Source organism: Nicotiana tomentosiformis, chromosome 6, assembly GCF_000390325.3.
Source record: "Nicotiana tomentosiformis chromosome 6, ASM39032v3, whole genome shotgun sequence".
Taxonomy (NCBI): Eukaryota; Viridiplantae; Streptophyta; class Magnoliopsida; order Solanales; family Solanaceae; genus Nicotiana; species Nicotiana tomentosiformis.
Window position 1 is genome coordinate 81,518,093 of NC_090817.1, and position 9,366 is coordinate 81,527,458.

General features: G+C 38.4%; 1 protein-coding gene across 2 annotated transcripts; it reads right to left on the bottom strand.

Moving 5' to 3' along the window:
- Nucleotides 1-705: 705 nt before the first annotated feature.
- LOC104095505 (uncharacterized) lies at nt 706-8,883 on the bottom strand. Of its 2 annotated transcripts, none has more exons than XM_070177519.1 (6): nt 8,645-8,883; nt 2,388-2,478; nt 1,681-1,841; nt 1,499-1,574; nt 1,344-1,411; nt 706-978 (listed from the first exon to the last, which is right to left on the bottom strand). In XM_070177519.1, the coding sequence occupies exons 1-5, from the start codon at nt 8,768-8,770 to the stop codon at nt 1,395-1,397; spliced, it is 471 nt and encodes a 156-aa protein (XP_070033620.1). In that variant the 5' UTR covers nt 8,771-8,883; the 3' UTR covers nt 706-978; nt 1,344-1,394. The 2 variants fall into 2 exon arrangements, with proteins under 2 accessions (XP_070033620.1, XP_070033619.1); XM_070177518.1 differs by having other exon boundaries at nt 1,666-1,841; nt 8,645-8,879.
- Between the last annotated feature and the right edge of the window lie 483 nt (nt 8,884-9,366).

Here is a 9,366-nt window from a genome sequence, read left to right on the forward strand (position 1 = left end):
GTTAGCTGGCATGGAATTCCCTTTGATCCATATATTGCAACACTGTACAGGAGGAACTCTTGAGGAATCCTGAAGAACTATATATAATCATATTCATTTACCAAATAGTGCTGAAGGTGGTTGAAGAGGTAAAGTTATTCTAAAATTATGCTCATCATGTTGCCACAAGTGATCATGTTGAGTGTACTCAGATCGGAGGATCTACATGATACCAGAAGAACATATACATGCCGTCCTAAATGGTGTTAATGAGGAGATACTTGAGCCCGAGCAACGGTTCTAGGTCAAAGTTGGCATCCAAGAATCAAAGATCGTTGATCTGCGGATTAGCTTGGAGCTGGAGGTTGGTTGATCCTGTAATGTTTGAAGCTCTACAGCAGATAGTGTGGTAGACCTGGTCGCTGGGAATGGACAAAATCACCTAGCGCTATTTATCAAGCTTAAGACAGCTTTATATGAAGGACCCAAAGAAAATTCTGCAACATAAAGGTGGATCAACTTGTGCTAAGGGAGAGGGGTGTAAAGCTATTTACTGCCACCAAAATGGCAGCGGCATATGAAAGGCTGTTTACTTTGCATCTCAACTCTCTCAAGTAATGGAAGCTTTAATCAGGATATATGATCAGTTCTCCACTGGGGCACAGTTCTTGTCAATTTAGCTAATACTAATCTTCAGAGAGGGCAACACGAGTACATTCCACAGTATATTTACAAAGTACTAGTTCCAGAACTTATTCAGAAATTTACATCATTCGATTACATAGGAAGTGTTAAAAGAGTAAAAAGATGTTAAACCAGTTGCCAAAGTCCCTGCTCTGTAAGGCACTGAGCCAAAAAGAGTAAAAAGGTCCATGTCATATAGGGTTCAAATAACCATCAAGAGAACCCAGAATAAAAACTTGGAATCTATCAACAAATGGCCGTACTAGTCGTCTTCAACGAGACTAAATCAACCTGCTCCCAAGACTTCACGAACTCCTGCAAATTAACCAAGAAAAATAGGAAATAAAAATCAGTTCGTACTCAGCAAATTAGCATCACAATGTTACAGGAAGTGGCAAAAATAAGAACATAAAATGTGTACTGCAAACAACATCATCATACACTTGCACACTATCTTAGATAAACAAGACATATTTAGGAAAGAACACGTCCCTTTCTTTTCCAACGAACAAGTCTCAGCGTGAATCTATTCATAGATTTTTAGTGATGAATAAATAATATGGAAGTAGACAACCATTATACAAAGAAAGAGATGCATTAAAATTTCAAGATAAAAGGTTCCAACATCAGAGATGCACATGTGATCCACGGAATAGAATTCAAAGTCCTCGCTGACTTACCTCTAATAAATATATGGGAATTCACATGTCTTGGGGCTCCGGGGTCAGGTTCTAGTAATAAAGTGACCCTGAATACAAGAATTTGCAGAAACTTAGCTTCCATTCATGATTACTTGCAACCATTGCAATATTATTTACCCTAACAACATGCATACCTTCCCACCAATTCCCTCTAGAAGCACTATATTGGTTGTTTCCACCAGAATCATATTCTCCTCCTTCCTTCTTGTACTGAATTATTTACAAATACATCACAAGGAGTTAGTACCATCGCATTGCATTTTTTAGTTATGAAGATGAGTTTTCAAGAAAAAGAACTCACACAAGGATGTGATACCATTTTTTGAGCATCGGATGACTTGACGTACATGTCCTCTTGACCACCATAGAAGAGAGAAGAACTTAGTGGACATGGTTCTACTGTATCTTGAAAAAGTGATTCGCGTTCCTTACTGGATGTGCAATGCCCTGCACCTTCTCTATCTTTCGTCACATCAGCTGCTCAATGACATATGTGTTAGACACTAATTTCTCATACACCTCACGATAAAGACATAGCTATGTCAGTGTAAATGCAGAATATACAAGGAAAAACATCACGACATGAAGTTAGCATCCAGAATTGAAAGCAATTGTTCATGACTATGGAACTGTCAAAACAAACAGATTGTAGCGGTAGACCCCACCCTGATTTTCAAGTATATAAAAGCTTATCATAATTACACTGAGGCATACTTCTCTCATTTACTGCCTATTCTTCTTTCAAAGCACAAGAATTACAGAGATTAAAGATTTGTTTGGGTTTATACCACAAAAAGTACATATCAAGTGTGAACAATTAATAGGAAGGAAATTGAAAGGGGTGCAGGAGAATCTCTTGTATGTTACAGGTTAGCTTATGTCTGTAGAATCATATAACGAAGCACCACAATGATTCTCCAAGAGTCAGGTGTTAAGACAGATTGGAGAATTACACATCATTTAAATGAGGTGAAACAAAGACAGGCGAAAAAGAATGAGGAAAAGAGAGATATCATAAGACACCTGGAGGTGGTTTGTTCCATTCCCTACAACCAGAGGACTGCTTCTCCAGAGATTGCAAAAGTTCAGATGCTGAAGCTTTCCTTCCCATAACCTACAACAATATGGAAGATAAGACTAAGTTCTTATTTAATTTTCATGGCAAAAAGAGATCAGGCTATTTCAAAATCTGATAGTAGATTTGCAATGAACAGTCACAATCCCATAACTACGTGCATGAACAGCATATTTTAGAAGAGAAAGTAATAGTAGTAAAAATAGAAGTAGAAAACATAGGATGCATTAAACGACCACTAACGTGCTACCTTGAGAATACATACTACATAAAGAGGAGGTCATACACCTCTTTAACTGTTACCTAGATCCAGACTACCAAAATTTGCTAGTGACCACCAAGAAGTAAGTTTTCATCTGAAGCTCGTATATTGTTACAACTCTTTACAAAGAGTTGACATGATAGAATCATAGAAATCACAAAACAGATTTTTTGGGGTTCCATATGAGTTTATGGATTGTCAAATTTTGGTTAGGAAGTCAAGATAAAGTCGATTCTGTTTTGCTTGTCAGACCCTCTCAACAAAGAAAAGGTAAGAAATTTTGTATCCTCTTCCACCTTCTTCTTTTTAACTCCATTCTAGTTATGTCTCTAAAAATTGATATTTTTCCACTCCAAGTTCTTCATAAACTACTTCAATAGCCAAAATGCATTTACTGCACCTTATTTCCAGGCTAATTTCAATTTGACACACTGCAAAAACTTGCAATCATATCAACCCACTCTCGCTTTTATTTTCTTCATCATCCAATCTAATCATACACAAACAATATTTTGAAGTACGCATTCTCTCCGTCCCAGTTTATATGACGCGCTTTTAACATTTTAGGATGTCTCAAAATTCTTGACACCATTCTATTTCTATATCACTTCTAATTCATTAAACTATTCAAATTTAAACTTTTACTATTAATCAAATCTGATATTCTAGACTCGGTTTCAGCCAAATAACATCATATAAAATAGGGTCAAAAGGATTCATTGGTGGAACCAAAAAGATCAGGTGAGAACAAAATACTATTACAAATTCAATTGTAGATTTGCAATGACTAAAGGAAAAAGAGAACACGGAAAGAGATCTGTTAGTTTACAGCATGTATATAGTGTAGTATTGTCCCACATTGGTAGAAGAGTAGTATGTCCTTGTATAGTATAGCTATAAATAAGGACCTCTTGTATTGTATTATTCATCTAATATCAATAATATATTTTCTCCCGTACTTTCTCACATGGTATCAGAGCAATTGTGAGAGACTAATCGTTGTGCATAAATTCCAGCGATTCCGGGAAAGAGAAATCAGTACTTTTTTAAGTCTGTTTTCTATGTGCTTCATTTTTGTCAGTGTTGTGCAAAATCCAACACTACCACAAGAGTCGTCACTGTCCGGCGACCAAACCCCAGTGAAAAACTCCGGCAGCAGCCTCCTCACGCGCCTCCACGTGCCACCAGAAGCTCACGCGCCGGCGCGTACGACCACCGGCCATTTTTTTGAAAATCTTCCTTCAGAACAGTTGGGTTGCCTGGTAATTCCGATCCTACCCCTACTGTTTTCATTTCATTCCGACAACTTTGAGTTTTTCCGACAGCTACAGTACTATTCCGACAGCTACAGTACTATTCCGGCAGCTACAGTATTTCAGTATTCTGTTTCTGTGTTTCCGTACACTGTTTCAGTGGATTACAGTTGATTCTTTCTCCTATTTGGTAATAATTTGCAACAATGTCTTTGGGATTTGATGCTTTTGGGTCTAGAAACATGAGTTCTGGAAGCTCTAGTGCTATTATTACCTCGGAACCTTTAATGGGAGGTTCAAACTACTTAGCTTGGGCTTCATCTGTCGAGTTATGGTGTAGAGGTCAAGGTGTTCAAGATCATCTAATCAAACAGTCTAGCGATGGAGATGAAAAGACAATAGCACTTTGGGCAAAAATCGATGCTCAGTTATGTAGCATCTTGTGGCGATCTATTGATTCCAAGTTGATGCCCTTGTTTCGTCCATTCCAGACATGTTATTTGGTTTGGGCAAAGGCACGCACCTTATACACTAATGACATATCTCGCTTCTATGATGTGATATCACGGATGACAAACTTAAAGAAGCAGGAATTGGATATGTCTACTTACTTGGGTCAAGTACAGGCAGTCATGGAGGAATTTGAGAAGTTGATGCCAGTTTCTGCTAGTGTGGAAAAACAACAAGAGCAGCGACAGAAGATGTTTCTCGTTCTTACCCTCGCTGGACTTCCTAATGATCTTAATTCAGTACGCGACCAGATTTTGGCTAGTCCGTCTGTCCCGACAGTTGATGAATTATTCTCTCGATTACTCCGCCTTGCTGCAGCACCAAGTCCACCAGTGATCTCATCACAGATACTTGATTCCTCTGTTCTTGCATCCCAGACAATGGATGTTCGGGCATCTCAAACTATGGAGCATAGACGAGGAGGAGGTCGTTTTGGAAGATCTAGACCCAAGTGTTCTTATTGTCACAAACTTGGACACACTCGTGAAATGTGTTATTCCTTACATGGTCGTCCACCCAAAAATGCTTACATTGCTCAGACCGAGACTCCAGGTAACCAAGGATTTTCTTTATCTAAAGAAGAATATAATGAGCTCCTTCAGTATCGAGCAAGTAAGCAGACATCTCCACAAGTAGCCTCAGTTGCTCAGACTGATACTTCTGTTACTGGTAATTCTTTTGCTTGTGTTTCCCAGTCTAGCACTCTTGGCCCATGGGTCATGGACTCCGGCGCTTCTGATCACATCTCTGGTAATATATCACTTTTGTCAAATATTGTATATTCACAGTCTCTTCCCACTGTTACTTTAGCCAATGGATGTCAAACTAAGGCAAAAGGAGTTGGACAAGCTAATCTCTTGTCTTCTATCACCCTAGATTCCGTTCTTTATGTCCCTAGCTGTCCTTTTAGTCTTGCATTTGTTAGTCGTTTGACTCGTGCCCTCCATTGTGGTATATATTTTATTGACGATTCTTTTATTATGCAGGACCGCAGTACGGGACAGACAATTGGTACAGGACGTAAATCAGAAGGCCTTTACTACCTTAACTCACTCAGTCCTTCCACAACATGTCTAGTTACAGATCCTCCAGATCTAATCCACAGACGTTTAGGACATCCGAGTTTATCCAAACTTCATAAGATGGTGCCTAGTTTATCTAGTTTGTCTACATTAGATTGTGAGTCGTGTCAACTTGGGAAACATACCCGAGCCTCCTTTTCGCGTAGTGTTTAGAGTCATGCAGAGTCTGTCTTCTCCTTAGTTCATTCTGATATATGGGGTCCTAGTAGAGTCAGTTCATCCTTGGGATTTCGTTATTTTGTCAGTTTCATTGATGATTATTCAAGATGTACTTGGCTTTTCTTAATGAAAGATCGTTCTGAGTTATTTTCTATATTCCAGAGTTTCTGTGCTGAAATCAAAAACCAATTTGGTGTTTCTATTCGCATTTTTCGCAGTGATAATGCCTTAGAATATTTATCTTCTCAATTTCAGCAGTTTATGACTTCTCAAGGAATTATTCATCAGACATCTTGTCCTTATACCCCTCAGCAAAATGGGGTTGCTGAGAGAAAGAATATGCACCTTATTGAGACTGCTCGCACACTTCTAATTGAATCTCGTGTTCCGTTGCGTTTTGGGGCGATGCAGTTCTCACAGCTTGTTATTTGATTAATCGGATGCCTTCATCTCCCATCAAGAATCAGATTCCGCATTCAGTATTGTTTCCCCAGTCACCCTTATACTCTCTTCCACCTCGTGTTTTTGGGAGCACGTATTTTGTTCATAACTTAGCCCCTGGGAAAGATAAGTTAGCTCCCCGTGCTCTCAAGTGTGTCTTCCTTGGTTATTCTCGTGTTCAGAAGGGATATCGTTGTTATTCTCCAGACCTTCGTAGGTACCTTATGTCAACTGACGTCACATTTTTTGAGTCTAAACCTTTCTTTACCTCTGCTGACCACCATGATATATCTGAGGTCTTACCTATACCGACCTTTGAGGAGTTTACTATAGCTCCTCCTCCACCTTCGACCACAGAGGTTTCATCCATACCAACCGTTGAGGAGTCTAGTGTTGTTCCCCCTAGTTCCCCAGCCACAGGAACACCACTCTTGACTTATCATCGTCGTTTGCGTCTTCCATCAGGCCCAACTGGTTCTCGTCCTGCACTTGACCCTTCTTCTGCTGCGGACCCTGCTCCTAGTACACCGATTGCACTTCGAAAAGGTATACGGACCACACTTAACCCTAATCCTCATTATGTCGGTTTGAGCTATAGGCGGCTGGTTGGAAAATTAAATTATCTCACAGTGACTAGACCCGACATTTCTTATCCTGTGAGTGTTATAAGTCAGTTTATGAATTATCCCTGTGATAGTCATTGGGATGCAGTTGTCCGCATTATTCGATATATAAAATCGGCTCCAGGCAAAGGGTTACTCTTTGAGGATCGAGGTCATGAGCAGATTATTGGATACTCAGATGATGATTGGGCAGGATCATCTTCTGATAGACGTTCCACGTCTGGATATTGTGTTTTAGTAGGAGGAAATTTGGTGTCCTGGAAGAGCAAGAAACAGAATGTAGTTGCTCGATCTAGTGCAGAAGCAGAATATCGAGCAATGGCTATGGCAACATGTGAGCTAGTCTGGACCAAACAATTGCTCAAGGAGTTGAAATTTGGTGAAATCAGTCGGATGGAACTTGTGTGCGATAATCAAGCTGCTCTTCATATTGCATCAAATCCGGTGTTCCATGAGAGAACTAAACACATTGAGATTGATTGTCACTTCGTCAAAGAAAAGATACTTTCAGGAGAGATTGCTACAAAGTTTGTGAGGTCGAATGATCAACTTGCAGATATTTTCACCAAGTCTCTCACCGGTCCTCGTATTGGTTATATATGTAACAAGCTCGGTACATATGATTTGTATGCACCTGTTTGAGGGGGAGTGTTAGTTTACAGAATGTATATAGTGTAGTATTGTCCCACATTGGTAGAAGAGTAGTATGTCCTTGCATAGTATAGCTATAAATAAGGACCTCTTGTATTGTATTGTTCATCTAATATCAATAATATATTTTCTCCCATGCTTTCTCACAAGATCAGTGCTTTCTCACAAGATCAATGCAACGTTATGTCAAATTTTGATTGTAAATTTGTAATATTCGAAATAGCAACCCCCTAACTACATGTTGTATCGAACACATATAACGGCAGTGTCCAAGACTAGCTTTGCATGCACTTCAACTCTATAAGGTCTATGTTATCTTCCAGCAACATAAGTACTGAGTAACTCTGCCCACCAAGACTAAAGCAAATGAGACAAGAACACTTAACCTTTTTGCCTCTATGAAATTTGAAACCTGGTCTCTCCCATGATTTTTATCTCACTTCATTGAATGCTAGACCAACTCTTGGATGCCACAAATAACATATTTTAGAGGAGAAAGTAATGGTAAATATGGGGATAGAAAGCATATGATGCCATAAATCACCACCAACGTGCTATCTCAAGAGTTAGAAAAAAAAAAGGATTCCATAAACCACTTTACCTGTTACTAGTTCAATTCGTACTAGTTCACCACCAATAGGTTGTTACAATCCTATCACAATTCTTTACAAGGAGCTGACATGATAGAACATATAAATAACAAAAATAGAGTTTCTGGGGTTAGCAAAAGTTGATGGAATGTCAAATTCTGGTTAGAAATTCAACTATATAAAGTCGATTCAATTTTTCTTGTGAAACCCTCTCAAGAAAGAAAAGGTAAGAAATTTTCTAATTCTCTTCCATCCCCTTCTTTTCATACTTTCTGGGTGTGCCTCTAGAAACCAATATTTCCCCTCTATATTTCACAGCATCTCATTTCCAGTTAATTTTCAATTTGACACACTGCAAGAACTTGCAACAAATTCCAATATAATCACACACTAAATCATTGAGTACTGGGTCCATCGTAGTTTATATGACACCCTTTGCCATTTTAGGGTGTTCCAAAATTCTTGACATCATTCTACTTCTTCATCACTCCTAATTCATTAAATTATATAACTTCAAACTTTAATAACAAGTCAAATCTAATATTTTAAAACTCCATATCCAGTGAAATAATACCATATAACATAGTTAGCCTCAAGAAAGATTAATCACAAAAAAAAAAGAGAAATAATATACCTTAGATGGTGGTGGAAAAAGTGAAGAGAAAATTCCGGTGGAATTGGATGGCTGAGTGGATTCTTTGGTGGAATCAAAAATATCAGCAGAGAATGATGAACCCACTTGCTTCTTACTACTTTCCATTGGCACACAAGAAAACAATAGTAGCAGAGAAGAGAAAGGTTAGTACGAAACCAAGATTTTCGGGAAGAATTATTATATACTTAGATAAAACAGACCACGTGAAGATCGCTGTCAGAGAAGTGGGACTAGACTATACACAAATTGCAACACTCCCAACCTCTCGCTTTATATAGTACACTTCACATGTTTGTGCCGCCAGTGTTTTCGCGCTCACACCTCTCAAAGTGAAATAATTTTACCCTAAATTTTACACATGTTAATTAATAAGAATTTATATTACACCAAACATGTCCTGCATTAATTAGTTGGATACGAACTTGTAGACGTTTGTACATAACTTCAAATTTGTAGATAAATAGATAAAAAAAATTCAAAATAATAATGGTTTTTTTTAGTATTTTAGGTATAATAATGATTGTAGGAGAAGGAGGAGGAAGGGGGAGGGATTCGGGTTAGAGACAAGGCACTAATATATTTGCATATGCCAAATAGTAACACTAAAGTCCGGCGTGTAAGTTTGTGAAACTTTAATGATTATTATAACTTATTATCACAATACTAACTCTCGGCCGTTGTTGTCATGATCGACAAAATTT